General features: G+C 41.1%; 1 protein-coding gene across 3 annotated transcripts in view; it reads right to left on the minus strand.

Moving 5' to 3' along the window:
* SEPTIN2 (septin 2) overlaps positions 1-19,863 on the minus strand; it is a 66,321-nt gene that overhangs the window by 28,610 nt on the left and 17,848 nt on the right. For all 3 annotated transcript variants that reach the window (XR_008891066.1, XM_056564734.1, XM_056564735.1), the window contains exons 4-7: positions 16,193-16,279; positions 13,210-13,333; positions 10,515-10,649; positions 10,113-10,230 (exon numbers count right to left, since the gene is read on the minus strand). Coding sequence is in view for 2 of the 3 variants with exons in the window: in XM_056564734.1 (XP_056420709.1) it covers positions 10,113-10,230; positions 10,515-10,649; positions 13,210-13,333; positions 16,193-16,279 (464 nt within the window). In the remaining variant the exon portion in view is untranslated. The remainder of the gene's footprint in view (positions 1-10,112; positions 10,231-10,514; positions 10,650-13,209; positions 13,334-16,192; positions 16,280-19,863) is intronic.

The following is a 19,863-nucleotide window of genomic DNA, read 5'->3' on the forward strand; positions in this document are numbered from 1 at the left end:
CCATGCGCTACCGCTACTCGATGTTGTATCCTGCTCACCTGTGAGTGGTGGATGTGGCACTACTAAGTTCTTTACTTCTCAGACTGATGCTCTTCATTGGGTTGATGCAACCTCCCCTGTCAGACCTCCGGATTGAACTGTCCTGGACTACCTTGCTAAAAGACTGCTCTCAGTGAATTTCTTTAGATGTTTACTATGTCCCGTTTAGTGTTCGACAGGGTGTTCTTGGGGATGTTTGGCTCTGCTTTGTTGCCTTTGTCTACATTTTGTATGTCTGTGCCCTGTTTGTCTGTCTGTAGGTTGCGTGTGGTATGTGTAGTCCCGGTGCTCTGCTCTTCTCTGTCCTGGTCCTCCTGTGCATATGCAGTGTTATCTTTTATGATGGGAACCCTGAAGGTGGTTAATTGGAATGTTCCAGGGCTTAATTCTAAATTTAAAAGGGCCTTATATCTAGATTTTGTAAAATGCCAGTCTCCTCTCATTTGTCTACAGGAGACTTATATTACGGGTCAGAAAGTTCTTGTCCTGAAAAGGGCTTGGATAGTGAGGGCTACCATACATCCTACTCCAATTATGCTAGGGGTGTCTCTGTGTTAATCACCAAGTCCCTGCTGTTAGCGGTTTTACAGACAGCCTGTGACCACTTTGGGAGATTTGTAATTTTACATTGTTCTCTGGGTTCTTTTTTTCTTGTCTTTGTTTATGTGCCTTCTCCTTTTCAGGTCTCTGTGCTGGAGCTCATTACTAACAAACTGTTGTCTATTCCCTCTGATGCTGTCCTCTTCATAGGAGATTTCAACGTGGCTGACCCTGATTTCTCCTCATTTAATACCTGGCGCTTGGCATTGGGCCCGACAGACCTCTGGAGGTGGAAGTACCCACCTGCTACTTCCTTTTCCTCCGCTGCCCATAGGTCATTCTGTCGAATTGATCTCTGTGTGGCGTCCGAGGACCTCCTTCCGGCAGTAAGAGATATTTTCTACACCACTAGGGGGATCTCAGACCACTCTGCCGTACTGGTAGTCCAGCACTTAGGCCCTAGTCCCCCTTCCGGTATCTTGCACATGCACCCTGGCTGGTTGCAGGCCAGGGCAGTTGTGGAGGCTCTGGGAGTTGCCCATGCTGATTATTGGGAGAATAATGCTTCTCATGCTGACCCCTTAGTTCAATGGGATGCTTACAAAGCCCCGGTTAAAGGTCCCTTTATAGCGGGAGTTGCGGGACAGAGGAAAATTAGGTCGGCTATGGAGGGCAGGCTGTCGCAGGAGGGGAGTGTTCTGGAGGCAGAGTATGTTAGGAACCCAGCCCAAGAATGAGAGGGCGTGGGCCAAAGTTCAGAAATCTCTGTTGGTCGTTCAGAAAGAAATAGGTCCAGTTGCTGTTAGCGGATAGGGAGGCTGCCCTGTTTGAATTCGGAGATAAGAATGGTAAACTGTTGGCGTATTTAGCGAGGGCTTGTCCCCCTGCTGCCTCTATCCCTTGTATTAAGGGTAGTGATGGTGCTGTGGTGGATGACCCCCAGTTGATTAACTATGTCTTTAGGGAATTTTACGCTCAGGCAGAGGAGTTAGATGCCCCCTTTACAGTTGAAGAGATAAACAGGCCATACGTGACCTTTCTCATGGGGAGACTCCCAGTTTAGATGGGTTGGTAGGTGATTGGTATAGGATGAATGAGGAGCGACTGGCCCCTATACTCCTTAAATTGTTTCACTCGATAGCTGCTGCTCCTCCGGACTCTATGAGGGAGGCGTTGATTGTAGTGCTCCCCAAGCCTGGAATGGACCCGTTGCTGCCTGATTCTTATAGACCCATTTCCCTTTTGAATGTTGATATTAAGATCTTGGCTAGAGTGCTGGCTACTCACCTATATGGGGTCATTAACACTTTCATCCTGACCAAACTGGGTTTATGCCGGGTGGGCCACTGATTTAAATGTGAAGTGTCTGCAACTCAACATAGCAGTGGTAGGGGAGGGCTTACCGGGATGTATGTTAGTGTTTGTGTGTCTGTGTTGGGCTTCAGATGTGCCCTTCTGTTTAACTGGCGCAATTTTCTGCATACTTTACGTTTCTGTCACTGCTGAAGCTGGTCTCTGGGACCAACGGAGCTTGTTGTATATGTTCTATCTTGTTCCACCGTGGGTGGTGTTTGTTAATTAAACTGCAAAACTTTAAAAAAATAAATAAATACATACATGGAAAAAGGATTGCAGCACTCTAAATTATGTGAAAAAAAATATGTTCTATACTGAGGTCCTGTATGTATTTTTAATGTAAATTGAAATAAAAGCAAAAAGGTTTGCTACATAAAGTTCATTGTTAGCCTTACATAGGTTAATTTCAACCTGTCATTGTGAAATGGACGCTATAACGTATTTTAAAAGTATTAAATAAATTAAAGGCACCAGCAAAAATAGCCATATTAGTAATGTCCATTACTTTTTATATGATTTTATGCCATTTATTTATGACAGATAAGGAACTTTCTCCACAGCTTCTGGCACATAAACCTTTACTCTTATAGAAAAGTCCACAAATCCAGGCTTGTGAAACCTCACATTGCAGAGCCAAAAGTTATGCAGACAAAAGGCCATGTTCACTGACATAATATAGCCCTTTTTATATACCCTTGTAAGGAATGCTGAATTAATAGAGGAGAATCCTTATCTTCTGGCCAGAAGAGAGACTGAGTAAGAAGTGTGTCACTCAATCTGAAGTCTGTAAGTTTAGGTTTGCACACAGGTGATTTTTCGGGAGTTATCAGAACAGGAAAAAAAAAAACGCCACAAAAACGGCCACTGCTTTTGGCAATTTTCGGTGTTTATTCTATTTTTACACCTGTGTGAAAATGGCAATTTTTTTTGTTAAACCTGTGGCAGTTTTTACCCTGCCCTTAGGATGGGTACCACTCTGTGGGTTGGATGCAGGGCATCCACCCACGGAGTGTAAGGAAGTCTCTAGTGATGGACAGAATCAGCTTGCAGTACAGTATAGAGCGGTACATAGCACACCCCTGTATACTATACAGGAGCCTGGACAACTGTCACCAGACTGACAGTAGTCTCTGCTCCTAGTTGGGCTAAGCTGTGCCAGCAGCTATACAGCCACAGGTACAGCTAAGGCTGGGCAGGAGTTATACACAGTATATCTCCTGCCCAGCAAGAATATACATTAAGGGTAGGGTCACTGCTTATTTGATGAATGCGTATTTCAGTGCTAGCAAAATCTATCAGTGTTTACTATAACTCCCATAGACTTTGCTAGCGCAGAAATAAGCATACATGAAATATGCTATGCGTGACCCTACCCCTTAAGGGTACGTTAACACCTACAGGATCCTGTGCAGATTTCAATGTAAAATAAATGACTGAGCACAGCTTCTAATCTGCATTTACAAATCTGCGCAGGATACTGTACGCGTGAATAGACCCTAAGCAGTGATCCGAATAGATTACTATTTTACTGTACCCCCTGCTGGGTGTACATTATTATGGCGTTTCCTCTCTCTTCCTGTTTGTGTATAGTTTATATTGAATGCATCAGATAGCACCCTGCTTGTGTATATTTGACAGTCAATATATATAGGGACATAACATACTACATGTTTGTTATTCACAACTGACAGGTATTGAAGACAATCATACAACGTATAAAACATTTGGGGCATTCTCACTGCAGCTCCCCTGAGGAAGTCAACCAAGCGAGGGAAAGCGTGGTGCTCTAGTGAAACTCATGTCTGGTCGTCTCTGCTCCAGTCCCTACCTCTGTCTGTTAATTACTTGATTCTTATGCATTTACTTTGGTATCTCTTTCTCTGTATGGCTAATATTTATTGGTCATTTTAGCTATTGCTGTATTGAGTTTTTGATATTTGCTGTACTGAGTAGTTATTTCTCATTATTCGTGCATACATAGCCCTTTTGGTCAATCTGTGTACGTTTTGTTTTCTTTTTTCAGCATGATTGTTTGTTTATTCATTATGAGGAAATTACGGATTGAGTAGCACCCATCACTCATTTTGTTATATTTAAGATCCCTAAGGGTGTACATATGTCCCCTTTTGTTGCAGTGTGGTCAAGTGGTGATTTCTTTTGTATATTCTATTTAGTTTATAATGGGTGTGCATCATTATGGTGTTTTCTCTTTACTTCCCTTTCTACCTGCATAACTGACTGACTACCTACCTATAAATAATGTATAAACCGGGAACCTTTCTATAAAACTTCACTTTTATTAGTCCTTTGTTAAAAAATATATATATTTGGAAAACATCAATATTGTTATATATACTTTTCGACCGCCACCATTGCTCGTGCTCAGCATTTCAGCTAAGATCACAGTATGAATTCATCATTCACAATTATAGCATTCATTTTAAACAGCATAACTACTATATTCCTTGTCATTCTTCAGTTAGGTCTTAAAAATATATTGCACATCAGCCCATTCCTCATATCACTTCAATATATGGCATCAAAGTATTCCAATATCCAAATCCAAACATCGCACGAGTCCATACCTGTTATTCGCTTGCCACGATAACGGTTGCAAAAAATACAAAAATACACAAAAACCACAGTCCCATTAATAGCATCCGTTATTTATATATGCTCCTATTGGTCACTGTACAAACAATTCAAAATTGCAGTTCCCATATATTATTGATAAGGAGCGTATTTCTCCAGACAGTATTTTCAACCAGTGCAATATGAGCTAGGCAACAACACTTGTGGAAAGGAGTTACTCACTTGGAGTGAAGATCCCTCAGCACTTCCACTGGAAGCGAGTTACTCCTTTCCACTACGTACCTTGTACACGGCAGCAACGCCCTGACATCACCTGGAGCAATCAGGAATCATGGCAGCTACAACTCACATGGAAAGGTGAGCGGACTTTTCCATTTTGCTTAACAACACTTGTGCAACACTTCTATAGTTCAGTGCACACTTTGTGTTTCTGATGCGATTATATTGTATTGTTCAAACAACCATTCATTAGCATCAGAATATGTGTAGTACTAATCAATGTGTGAATATACTCTCTTCATGCACATTATGCATTTTTGATGAGATTCTATAGTAGAGCTGCAACGATTAATCGATAAAATCGGGTAAATTTGATAACGGGATTCGTTGTTGACGAATCCAGCTATCGAATAATCGCCCGATTCGTTGTCCGTGGCGGCAGTGAATGAATGAAGCTAACATGTCCCGCATGTAGGCTTCATTAATTCACCGCTGCCGCCCGACATGTCCCTGCTGCTGCTCTACTCCTAGCGCAATTAGCGCAGCGCCGGGACATGTCTATTCCTTGCTGCTCATCTCTGTACCCGACAGACATGAACAGCAGAGAATAGACATGTCCCGGCGCTGCGCTAATTGCGCTAGGAGTAGAGCAGCAGCAGGGACATGTCGGGCGGCGGCGGTGAATGGAAGTATCGTGCCAATACTAGCAATTTGCATGGTATCGGGGGCTCGTTCAGTGTCCCCAATACCAAAACCGATACCTGCTTCTCCCGTTCTGTATGGCTACCGTATGGCCAACTGTCTGAACTATTAAAATATTAGTGTATCATTAACATTCAGACAGTTACCCATGCGGCAATATCAAATTCACGCTGGTTTCTGTACAGGATCATTAATAATGACAACAACCAGCGTAAACAAAAAATTCTAAAATTGCTGCTGTTTGGTCACATCACATGCTATAAACTTTTAATATGGCCATTGTACATAATTTTTCAAGCAGAATCAGCTGAACCCCTTTTTTGGAATTTTTGACATTTTTTCCGATTAATCAATGAAATAATCTGCAACTAATCGATTATTAAAATAATAATAATTAGCTGCAGCCCTATTCTATAGCATTAATTAAATGGCATTTATTAGCATCTCAGTAGATATTATATAGCCATTAGACGGATATGCTGTCTTATAATAGAAAAGTGCATTGTCCATAACTTCCATTTACTTTACAGCAATATTCAAATTATTGAGTCAACACTATTTTCATATGTCCTTAGTAGTTAGATTCACATGCGCATTGATTAGTCACCCGTGTCGCAAGCCATAAAGTGCATTTATATGATAGCTAAGGTGCTTTGTCTGTGCTATATGAATGACTACTGATTGCATCTGTTATAGTGTCCATATATAGGATTGTGCTGTTTATGCTCTTGCCAAGCAATCACATTTCTATAAGGCAGTCAAAAATAGATGCATAATTTTCAAAAAAAACAGATGTTGAATCACAGGTATCCATATCTCGTCTGGTTCAACACTTTTCTTTGCCATAAATCTTCAGGAACCATCTTGTGGCTTTCCATTGCTGCTTAAAGGGGTATTCCAGGATTTTTTTTTTATTTGACTATGCTACAGGGGCTGTAAAGTTAGTGTAGTTCATAATATAGTGTCTGTACCTGTGTGTGATGGTTTTTTCACAATTCTTATGTGATTTTCACCCCAATATTTATTTTTACCAGCATACAAAATGACTGTTGTCTCAGATTTTTCCCAGCTTGCAATGCGGCCGAGACCTGACTCACTAGTCAGCTGATGACAGGGAGCCTGTCTGCTTCAATGGGTGGAGGGATCGCTTGGTGTGAGAGAGATCAATCTGCAACTAATGCAACAGCTGTAGGCACTCCGATTGAAAACCACAGGTCTTTTGAAAGGATGCAGCTCATTTATGTTTCAATGGGTGGGGTGGCTGATGTGTGGGAGGGAGGAAAATGGAATTATGGGATTTGTAGGCAAAAAGATAAAGTCAAACAGGACATACCAGTTCAGAGAAAGCTAGCCACAGTGCTATGGTAATCTTACAACATAGCCATTTAGCGCCAAGACAAGTGCAGATCCTTCCTAAGCATGTCCAATACTGTCTGCCAGGTACGTACTAAAATCACGTTATGGTGGATAACCCTTTTAAAGCTGTTTGATGTGCAACTCTGATGGCGGTCGTACAACAAACGTCCATACTACTTCCTCCTTTTAACCCCCCTTAAAGACCAAGCCCATTTTGACCTCAAGGATCAGGCCAATTTTTTTGTGTTTTCGATGTTTCCTCCTCGCCTTCTAAAGTCCATAACTCTTATATTTCCATCTCCAGACCCATATAAAGGGCTTGTTTTTTTGCGTGACCAATCGTACTTTGTAATAAAAACTCAAATTTTACCATAAAAATGTACGGCGAACCCAAAAAAAAATTTTTTTTAAGGAAGAAATTCAAATGAAAACCACAATTTTGCACATTTTGGAGGGGTTCGTTTTCACACTGTACACTTTACAGTAAAAATGACGTGTTCTTTATTCTGTGGTCAATACAATTAAAATGATACCCATGCCCATGGTTAGATACTTTTATATTTATTTACCGCTTTAAAAAAATCTAAAACTTTTTGTACAAAATTAGTAATCTAAAATCACCCTATTTTGAACACCTATAACTTTCATTTTTCATATATAAGGCGGTATGAGGGCAAATTTTCTGCGCCGTCATCTGTACTTTTTATCGACACCACATTTGCATAAATAAAACTTTTAGATCGTTTTTTATGAAATTTTTTGGGGAATAACATGTGACAAAAAAAGCAACATTTTTGAACTTTAAATTTTTTTTACGTTTACGCCGTTCACCGTACGGGATCATTAACATAATATTTTGATAGTTTGGACATTTACACACATGGCGATACCAAATATGTTTGTTTATTATTAAAAAAAAAAAATGCTTTTTTGGGGGTAAAATGGGGAAAAAAAAGGACAATTTTAATTTTTATTGGGGGGAGGGGATTTTTTACCTTTTTTTTTACTTTTTATTCTTAAATTTTTCAGCTTTTCAAAAAATAAATTTATTTTATTTTTACACTTTTTATGTCTATAGCAATCACTTGATTGCTAATACTGTTCAGTGCTATGAATAGGACATTATCGGAGTATTATCGGCTATCTTCTGCTCTGGTCTGCTCGATCTCAGACCAGAGCAGCAGACGCCGGGAGACGGATGGAGGCAGGTGAGGGGACCTCCATCCGCTATTACAGTTGATCGGATCCCTGCGGCAGTGCTGAGGGCAATCCGATCATCTATTTTAACATGCGCATTGCCGCAGATGCCATGATCTGTACTGATCACGGCATCTGAGGGGTTAATGGCGGACATCCGCTCCGATGCTCGCGGTCATACACCGGAAATAAATGTACATCCTGGTGCACGAAGTACCACCAAACCAGGACGTACATTTACGTCCGTGGTCGTTAAGAGGTTTAAGGACTAGATACCCACCCACTTTCTTTCACCTGCTGAATGCTACAAATTATGTGCACCCACGTCAGTGCAACGACGTATCTGTCTGCACTGAATGGGCTTCTTTACATTCAGGTGCTCATATAATGAATGGGTTGGATTTTGTCAGGAGCGGCATGATCCGTGCTAACGTTACTATCAACTCTTCTGCTGGAGTGGTCAGAGGATTTTTATGAATGGCCGTAACTAATTCTATTACGAGACAGCATATCCATCTAATGGCTATACAATATCTACTGAGAAGCTAATAAATGCAATTTAAATAATGCTATAGAATCGCATCAAAAATGCATAATGTGCATGAAGAGAGTATATTCACACATTGATTAGTACTACACATATTCTGATGCTAATGAATGGTTGTTTGAACAATACAATATAATCACATCAGAAACGCAAAGTGTGCACAGAAGTATAAGTGTTGCACAAATGTTGTTGCCTAGCTCATATTGCACTGGATGAAAATACTGTCTGTAGAAATACGTTACTTCTATCGATAATATATGGGAACTGCAATTTTTTATTGTGTGTACAGCGACCAATAGGAGCATATATAAATAAGGGATGCAACCTATTAATTGGACTGTTGTTCTTGTGCAACCATTATCGTGGCAAGAGAATAACGGGTATGGATTCATGTGCAATATTTGGATTTATGTGCAATACTTTCATACCATATATTGAAGTGATATGAGGAATGGACTGATGTGCAATATATTTTTAAGACCTAACTGAAGAATGACGAGGAATATAGTAGTTATGCTGTTAAAATGAATGCTATAATTGTGAATGATGAATTCATCCTGTGATCTTAGCTGAAATGCTGAGCACAAGAACAATGGTGGCGGTCGAAAAGTATATATAAGAATATTGATTTTTCCTAATATATATTTTATTTATATTACTACTTTGGGAGACCTAAACCTTTTTTTTGTGGTGCTTGCCACTTCCAAGTTATGACTATCTACCTAGACACTTAACTAGCTAGCTACACCTAACTACATACCTGGCTACCTAACTACATAGCTACCTACATAGCTGCATTTCCACCTGGTTACCTACCTACCTACCTATCTGGATACCCAACTACCTTGCTGGCTACCTAACTACAAACCTGGCTACCTAGCTAGCTACATACCTGACTACCTAGCTACCTAACGGGCTACCAACATGTTATAAATATCCCCATGAAAGAACAAATCAGAACATACCACTACAGATGGTGCATCAAATTATTACTAGCAAAAATGGAAGCATATGAAAACCGTGCCTGCTATTCTTTTCACCCTTCTTTTCCTCTGGCCCTGCTTTTTGGGGAAGCCACCTCCTTATCAGAACGGCCCCAACCACATTGGGGGTCCCTCTCTTCATTTCTAGTGCAGAATAAAACTAAAACAGGAGGGAAGGTTGGAGACATCTATAGCAGAGGCTTAAGCCACTTGCACAAGACAACACTTTCTAGGGTGTAGGGGTGGGGGCATTTGGAATCTTTGCTAACAGCATTTGGGCATGTTAGATTTCAACTATTTAACCATTTCATTCACAGGGAGATAAGCCTCCAGAGCTGTCTGGAAGCAGCATACCACTTCTCACTTCATTAAGAACACATGAATTTTCAGGATTGTCGATTGTTCATGTGTATTGGGAGTAGGGAAGTATCGGCCAAATTAACTTTCTTCTGACAGCCAATAAAACTGTAAGGCCACAGTTATGCTTTAAAGTTACGACTATATATATATCTGTACACACACAAATATTATTTTAAAACAAGTTAAATATAACATGTCAACGCCTTAAAAGCAATTCTTACTCTTCTCTTGAGTCTTTCACGTTCCTTCAGAGTTAAAGTATCTGCTTTGGCAATCACTGGAACAATATTCACCCGGTTGTGTAAAGCCTTCATGAATTGGACATCAAGGGGTTTTAAACTGCAACATACAGACAACACAACCAACGATGACATTATACTTCTACATACATTATATATTTATATATACACACATTTTATAACAGATTATAAATAAATATATAAAATCAATTCTGTATGTGTCGCTCTGCATTAGTTAGTTAACACTGAATAAATATTGATCTGTTTTAACAAGTATCACTGATTACATTGTGTTATGATTAAACTGTTACAACAACACAGTGGTGAACTAGTGGGTGCCTCAATAAGAACAGATATCAGATAAAGGAAAAGACCTTCACATACCCATGACCAAAGGGAGAGATGAAGTAGAAGCAGCAGTGGACACGATTATCCACAATGTGTCGTCGGTTCAGACCACTCTCATCATGAAGGTATCGCTCAAACTGGTCATCCACATAGTGAATGATCGGCTTGAAACTGCAATAAATACATAAAGAAAAATTGCTTCATCGTGATAAAGATATGTGAACACCAAAGTATTTAAAGGGGTACTCCGGTGGTAAACAAATTTTTTTCAAATCAACTGGTGTTAGAAAGTTAAAAACAGATTTGTAGATCTTAATTTCTTTAGTATTTATCAGCTGCTGCATGCTCCAGAGGAAGTTGTAAAGTTCTTTTCAATCTGACCACAGGGCTCTCTACTGACACCTCTGTCTACCACATAATCCCCCCGTCGGCCCTGCTCCTTTCATTATTATGCTAATGAAGGCCGTGGGTGTGTGCACAGAGTAGAGGGCTCATCTGTGGCCTTCATTAGCATAATATTGAAGGGGCAGGGCAAATAGGGAATTATATGGGAGACAAGGGAACTCGCCCAGCCAGCTCCCCGCCTCCAATGCATGCTGGGGCGCATTAGAAATGAAACTATTTCCATAAGAGTATAAGAATACCGTATATACTCGATTATAAGCCGACCCGAATATAAAACGAGGCCCCTAATTTCACCCAAATAATCCAGGAAAAGTTATTGACTCGACTATAAGCCTAGGGTGTGAAATACATCATCCCCCCATGTCATCATCCAAACCCCCGTCATCATCCCCCCCCCCCTTCATCATCACCCTGTCATCATCCAGACCCCCGTCATTTTCACCCCCGTCATCTTCAACCTGCGGACCTCCAGATGTTGCAAAACTACAACTCCCAGCATGCCCGGACAGCCGATGGCTGTCCGGGCATGCTGGGAGTTGAAGTTTTGAAACATCTGGAGGTCCGCAGGTTGAAGACCACTGCGGCCTCCGTCATCATCCAGACCCCCCCTTCAGTTTTCTACTCACCTCCCCTCGGTGGGAAGGAAGGGTGAGCTGGTCCGGGCCATCAATGCTGCAGGGACCGTCTGGTGGGGAGGGTTAGTCGTTCCGGGCTCTCCATTTTCACCGGGAGGCCCTCTTCTCCGCTCCGGGCCGGCCCCGGACTAGTGACGTTGCCTTGACGACGATGCGCAGGGACGTCCCTGTGAGTCGTCGTCAAGGCAACGTCACTAGTCCGGGGCAGGCCCGAAGCGTGGAGAAGAGGGCCTCCCGGTGAAAATGGACAGCCCAGAACGACTAACCCTCCCCACCGGACGGTCCCTGCAGCATAGATGGCCGGACCAGCTCACCCTCCCTTCCCACCAATGGCTGTCCGGGCATGCTGGGAGTTGTAGTTTTGCAACATCTGGAGGTCCGCAGGTTGAAGACCACTGAAAGGGATTGACAGGCAGAGAGTTCACTTGAGTATAAGCCAAGGGGGGCGTTTTCAGCACGAAAAATCGTGCTGAATAACTCGGCTTATACTCGAGTATATATGGTAAATGAGTTCCTGACCATTTTCATTGTTTAACCATATATTATGTGCTAAATTTTTATCCTCACTATAAAGTCTACAAATATTGAGGAAATACAAATTTATACATGGTCCACAGACTGAAAGGCACCAAGGAACGTGAACAAATAGTCAAGATTAATGTAAATGAATAGGATGACCTTTTATTAGCAGTTGCTGTACTTAGCTTTTAGTTTCGTGACTGGGACCGAATCACTGCGGTGCTGAGAGGAGATATGGTAATGTGTTATTTGCCATAATGTGCCTTCTATGTAGGTTAATTACACTGCAAGCTCTGAGATTTTATTGCCAGTAGAAAATCACCTAGGTGTCTAGACCCAATTTACTTTAATAGAACAGGAAACTTTTAAAAAGTGCAAACAAGACGAATGAAACTCTGGTCCTTCTCCAAAATACAACAGTACAAGCTCCGATACCAATTTCTTTTGAGGAAATTTCTTAATAAAAATGATTATGGAATATTACCTTAGCCACATATCACATTTATGGGAGGGAGTTCGTGATATAACTAGTCTATAAAGGCAATGAAGAGAACAGCTGGACACAGATGCGTCCCGTGATCAATGATCTGTGTTATGGTGCTGAAATGAAGGGGAACATTTTTTGGAGGAATTGTAATGAAATCTGATACTTCGTACAAGTTCCCAGGGACCTTACTAATTTTTTTTTTCACGTAAAAAGGATTGGACCTTTAAATGTAACTCAGTCACTAGATTTCCTTTTTATCAAGATCATTTTACTTCGGCTTTCCCTTGAGAATCCTATACATACCATCTACTGAAGAAGTGAACTCAATAACCCGTACACTTTGTTTTCCATAAGTGACTGCCGTAGTAACACAATCAAAACAGCTTTCATGACCATAGCAACCCATCAGATTGCAACTTTCACTTTTTCAGAGCAGTTTTAGAAATGAATGCTGCAGGGTTTCGTTTCTATGGGTAACAGGATGAACATTTTTCATAAGGCCTATAATGAGTTATAATGGTTATTGCCATCGGTGCATCCACATCATGAAATACGCTGCGGATGCGCCCCATGTGACCCTGCTCTTAGGGGGAGAATTGTCAAAATGTGTTCAGAGTAACTATAGTTGCAAATAGAATTCTGGTACAGTATATTATTAATTGGAACCAGTATTAGATTTACTAACCAGTCTTCACAGTTCATTGCATCGCCGTAGCCTGGTGTGTCAACCACAGTAAGACGCAACTTCACACCTCTTTCCTCTATCTCTACTGTAGATGCTTCAATTTCCACTGTACGTTCAATTTTATCTAAAAAGGCAAAACATAAGAAGGATTTCCAGCAGATAAAAACAAACATACAATACCAATTTATATTTACTATATCAAATTAACCACTCCACTATGAACCAGTCAAAGACCATTCACTCAACATCTGTGTATATTTAATGCAACTTATATCAAAGGATACTGACAGAATGCGGCCTGTCAGTATCATTTAACAAGGAAAAGAAGAAAAAGCTGAATTCAATGATTTCTGCACATGATAAGATTGGAGAGTCATTTGAGTACTGAGCATTTGGGGTCTGACAATAACTGAGACATTATCAAACATAAATCAAGATGGGAATTCTCATTCACACTGGGTGTGTCAGCTAGATGCTCCAGCCAAACCCTAGTCACAGTCCAAGGAACGTGCTCTCAAATCACCCAAAGTGCAAGAAAAAGTGCAAAACATGTTATACAAAAAAAAAAAAAAAAAAAAACGTGCACAGAGTATGCGGTCTATCGCAAGCCCTTCTCCTACAGGAGAGAGGCCCCCCAACAAACCTCACCCTTCGCCTCCGGACCAAAAGGTACCTGTGAGGTTCCAGGTTCGATGTCCCTTTTCGCCTAAGCTACTAAGGGACTTCAAATGCTGCCGGCATCCGTCTTGGCGTCAGCCAAGGCATTTGCCTGCAGAGCCGTAAACATTCGGTACCCTGCCCATGCAGGAGTACCCAGGGTTTTTGCAGGAATGTGCGGAACCTGATGGCCACACACCTCCCCTAGAACGCTAGGAGGGACACCCAGAAGAGCTACCGCATCCTAACAATCCTGTGGACACACAACACGCAAAAAGTGACACAGTGACAAAAATAAGTGAATATGTGTAGGTTTACTGCCCGAACATCCGGCCGGATCTATAAAAATTTCTCTGATGCTAACCAGAAGGCCGGGAATCAAGAGGGGAGTGCCATATGGTGAAGAGTTCATGGTGCCAGTGCTTCAACTCAGTGAGCCGGTACACCCAGTGAGTTTGGGCACCTCGGGGGTCACCACTCCCCGAGGCACTGAAGTACCTCGGCTCTAGACTCTCAGCCTCATGGCGAGACCAGGAAGTTACAGGTCACATAGGGGCAGCCGTCTAGCTGATTCCTCAGAACCAGCCCCAGAACGCCTGTCCCCTCCATGCAGAACCCATCCCCATCTGCCCAATACCAGTGTTACGGGCCACCGGCAAGAACTGATAAGAACAGATACTAGAGCTGGGTGGTATGACCAAAAATGTGTATCACGGTATTTTTGTAAATTATGGCAGTTCCACAGTATTTAATGGTATTTACCCCCAGTGATAATTCAAGAGGGGGTGGGGGTATGGAGCCCAACAGATAGGAAAAATTCATATCGTGCAGGGAAAAAAAATGTCGGTATTCCGTATGAACCGATATACCGCCCAGCACTAACAGATACTACACTTGATGTTAGCCAAAAGGCCTAGCCAGAGTCCAATATATACAAAGAGACATGTGCAATAAAGTCTTTATGCAAATTTCCCGAAACGTCGCTCTTGCTCGCAGGAGTTCAGAGCCACTAGCTCAACCAGCGGTGAACATAAACTGGATGGCCAGAAATAAGAAGCCCTGTGCGGAGTGAAAGGAAGAATCTAGTATGTGCTGCTAAAGAATTGCTGCTGACCTGCACTTGGGTGATTATGTATTGCTTGGAAATATGAAATATTTAGATAAACAAGAATTTGCATAAAGACTTTATTGCACGTGTCCATTTGTATATACAGGTATATTTGACGATAACAGAGAGCCTTTTCTGGTCAGTGTAATATCTCATTTTGAGCTTAATATGGTACATGCCCTGCACGCTCAGCTATATTACAGCTGTACCTGTAACCAGTGCCCCCCGCCCCCCCCAAAAAAAAAAAGCAGATTGCATCATCATTAAATAGCTTATGGTGTCCTGATCACAATCCTTTTTATAGTTTCATGATATGTACTCCCGTTTAAAAGATATGAGGGTTTATAATTTGACTGACAATTCAGGGAATCATTTAAATGGGCGTAAACTTAATTTTAATAAAAGGGGGCGAATTAAAGTAACAACCGCGATTATAATGTCAAGGGATGTCTATGAGACATTCACGCCCTCTAACTGTATAATCCCGCCCATCCTCTCAGACAGATTAGTCCCTTTATTATAACAACGTTCACGCCCATCTGACCAATTCCCTAAATTGTCAGACAAACTATAAAGCCTCACATCCCAGGAACAGGAGGGCGTCCCAAGTTATTTATTGACGGCGAAATTGAAATTTCTTAAGGTTGACCACAGGTCCTCTGTTAAGCCTGCCATACTGAAGTCCTTGTTGAGCTGTTGTTTCTATGTTTTTGGTATTTATTTTTTTTGTATATTTTAGGTGGTTGGCAGTTTATCTAGCTGCATTTGAGGCATTTGTCTTATTTATAACTAGCGCCAGTATACATTTTTATATCTGTGTATATTAAACATAATCTCCAAATATTTGAGTAAAGTGCCATTGAAATCTAGACGGATTTATTGCACAGAAAGTTTCCCTGCAAATCTGCAGCAGATTACAGAGCCAGCTAAATAAAATTAGATTATTTAAATCTCATGTAGACACTGCAGAAATTTATGTTGCCAGATTTGTTGGCGATTTCCTTTTAAATTAATGGTGAAGGTATAATCCGCACCAAAATGCATGTGGTTTTCTTCTATAAGAAGTAATGTGTCTAGTGTTCATTTACCCTTACAATAAATGCTGCAGCAGTGTTTTTTCAGTTATAATTAGAGAAGAAAAAATTAATAAATAAAAAAAAGACTGTGCATCGTGAATGCCCCATCACGACTAAACATGAAGATTATGTAGTTTCTCACCAGATGCACCAGGCACTATGCGTTCAGGATACAAATCCGTCAAGAAAAGGCTGTTAATCAGAGTAGACTTGCCCAAACCAGATTCACCTTAATAGAAAAAGGGAAAAATATTTCTTCACTCAGTAGCAATAAGGTCAACCTCTAAACAAAATATATCAATATAGAATAATACATAATATTTCACAATGGGAGTAAACATATTTGCTATTTTTTTTATCATACTTAAAAAGCATGTAAACCTGAAGCGCCTTTTAAAGCGCTAATCAGATTTTACCATATATAATGCTTGGCAACACGTTATATGGTAAAAATCTCTTTCCTCACCCTCTTCTTCCTGCCCTCAGGGATGGTGAAGATATGATGTTAGAAATTGTCCCCTGCTGGCCCCATAAGTAGTCCCGTGGGCGGGAAGCTATACTTACCCAATCCAGTCTTCTCCGGCTGTAATCACGTTCCCTCAGCGTTATTGACGGCTTATGCAATCACTCGGCTCTGTCTGCTTGGGGAGCAGAGCGGTGACGTGGGCTGTCAATCACGCTGAGTGGATGTGATTACAGCCGGAGAAGACAGGATTAGGTAAGTATAGCTCCCCGCCCTGGGCACTATTTACAGTTCTGGCGGGGGACACTTTATAACTTTAAATCCTCACCACACCTGCATGTTATATATGATAAAAATCTGATGACAGGTTCCCTTTAAAGAAAACCCTATCATCTCCCTTACCCTATCTGTCCAAAACCACATCAACCAAAGCACGCTTTAAAAGTACAACTCCGTCATGACTATTGATTCCATGTCACAAGACATAATACAGTATCTCTTTTTATATATTAGAAAGCTTTCCAATGCAACGATTGGAGATGTAAGAAAGAGTCCTGCAGACAAAGGGGGTATCCAGGAACAGAAAAACAGCAAATTTCTTTCAAAAACCACTCCCCATCTGTCTTCAGGTTGGGTGTGGTATTACAACTTGGCTCCATTGACTTCAATGAAAGTGAGCTGCAAAATCACACCCAAACTGGATACAGATGGGGAGCTGTTTTGAAAGAAATGAGCTCTGTTTTTTCCATTCCTGGATAACCCCCTTTAAAGGAGAACTCCAGCCAGATAAAATTGTTCCTGATTGGCTGAGGGACCCCCCCCCCCCCCCTCCTCCTCATGTTTAGTCACCGCTTCTCTAACTAGGTGACCTGCTCAGCTCTCTCAAGGCAGCTCCTCCAGCAGCTCACACAGAAAACAAGCTCAGGGGCTGATGGTCTGTGTAGTTTTCTGCTCCCAGCACAAACCAGGAAGTAACTGGATTTTCAAAGGCTGTTTATAGGGGCTTCTGGGGACGGTTTTGAAACAAATCAGAATTGAATCAGCTGGGATGCCTTGTGGCATCATGGTGAGCATAGATAAAACTTAAGTTTTTATTTTGGCCAGATACCTCCTTTAAGAGCTTCTTCTACAACCATAATAAGTCTATTGGTTGACCTATTTATGGGCTTTCCACAAAATCCCAGAACCTGTTGTCACATCAGACACATCTCAGTTCATTATGTAAGGCAGAGGAAAACTTTACAATGTACTTGCAGAGACACTGTATATAACTGTATAGGATCAATAGTGAGGATCATATTTTATTTCCAATGCTTTTAAAAAAGGAGAACTTTTTGTTCTTAGTATATTTCTCCTAGAGCAAAAGGTTCAGGTAGTGGAAATGCAACATGCCCAATTCTTCTATACTCAGACATCTGCCACTGAAAAGCCGCCATACACATTACATACAGTAGTTGACTGGATTAAAATGACAAATAAAAAGGCTCACTCCCCACAACCCCCCTTGCTCGCATGTCCAGTGGAGACTAACTACTATTATTCCTGGGAAAGGAGCAGGAGATTGCAGTTGAACATGTCAGACTGTCTCAGTTGGTGCCCTAAGAATGTTGTAACCAAGGATGAAGCAAGCATTCAAGGGTCAAGTATCTGAAACAGTATATTTTCAGAAATGCTAATTCATATTGAGAAAACAGACAACCATAATTTGTATTTTGATCTACTTGCTTCTCAGCATAAATTAAAAAACTAACAGGTTGTCAGTATACATTTTGACCAAAAAGTACAAGCCCACTCGCCACGTCAAGGCCACCTATTATACACCTTGGTGTGGTGCCATGCGGCGTCTGTTGCTGCCGTGGCACTGAGTCTATGGGGAGGTGCGGCCCTGGGACTGGTCCGAGTGGCATTGGGGCTGCTCTAGATGAGTTTAAAAAAAAAAAAGAAACAGAAAAAAGTGCAATCATGTGCTGTTGCTCCTTTCAATCAATGAATGGTGTTCTGTGGTGAAATGTGCTCACCTGGGTGTGTTGTGCTGTGGGCACAACACCACTTTGCGTACATCGCCAGCAAACAGTGGCTCAGCAGGTCTGGAGTGCAGTCAACATCAATCCCGTCCTTTGGACGGTCACAACTATCAGGATTGAAGCTGGTGCAGCAGTGAAAATAAGATGTCCTCACGGTGCTCTCCAAAGGTTAAGAATTCTTAACCTTTGGAGAGCGCCATTGGGGCTGCTCTGCCAGTTGGTCGTTCCCCCTGTGGGCACTGGTGTTGCGGCGGTGGTCGCCGCCCGGTGCTATGCCATTTTATGCTAGGGATGTTAAGGACCCACTCTAAATAGGTGGCCTTGACGTGGCGAGTGGGCTTGTACTTTTTGGTCAAAATGTATACTAACAACCTGTTAGTTTTTGAATTTATGCTGAGAAGCAAGTAGATAAAAATACATATTATGGATGTGCGACCATGTCTGTTTTCTCTACCGGAATTCACATTTTCCAAAATGCTTGTACATGTAACCTAGGTAAATTTTTACATAATGCGTCAGTTTAGACCTATTTATCTTTTTGGAAAAAACCCAAATAGCATCAATTTCTAGGTTGAGTGTTACTTTAAAATACATTCTACAAATACTGTACAATATTATAATCCCTACTAATGCAGGTCTGTTTATTCCCATCTTTACAACAACTATTAAAAGCAATGAAAGAAATATATATTCAAAACCATGAAGGCCACATTGCCTAGTATCTACTGTTCTTTGATGTTTTTAATCTGTAGTGCGATACATTTTCCTGGTAACAAGTGTGGACTAAAGATAAGAAACCTATGCACATTGCTACTGTATGCACAAATATAGTCAAGGTCAGATGAAGCGGGAAAAATCTAGCAGATGGAGTTTATTCTATTTTATGAAATATTTAGCCAAAAGTTAAATAGTATTAAAAAGTCTGTATTACATAGTTGCAATAGTGGCCACCCATTTGATGGCTCTAGAGCCTGGGAGCAGATGGGTCCATATTCAGGTTGTCTCATTACCAACCACCATAGTCAATGCTAACCTGTCCTAGTCTAACTCACTGCACAGGAACCCAATGTTAGGTCTTGAGGCTGCAAAATTTTAGTACATAATATTGAAATGTAAAATTAAAAATGATGGTGAAATATGTAAAAAAAATTATATTTATTTTTCTAATGGTGCTTTTGTGCATCTCATGCTCTGATAGGGTCACACTGCAAACATTAATGGGGTATTTTGCGATTTTTTTTATTTGACTATGCTACAGGGGGTGTAAAGTTAGTTCATAATATAGTGTCTGTAACTGGGTTTGATGGTGGTCTTTCAATTCTTCTG

Source organism: Hyla sarda, chromosome 3 (assembly GCF_029499605.1).
Source record: "Hyla sarda isolate aHylSar1 chromosome 3, aHylSar1.hap1, whole genome shotgun sequence".
Taxonomy (NCBI): domain Eukaryota; kingdom Metazoa; phylum Chordata; class Amphibia; order Anura; family Hylidae; genus Hyla; species Hyla sarda.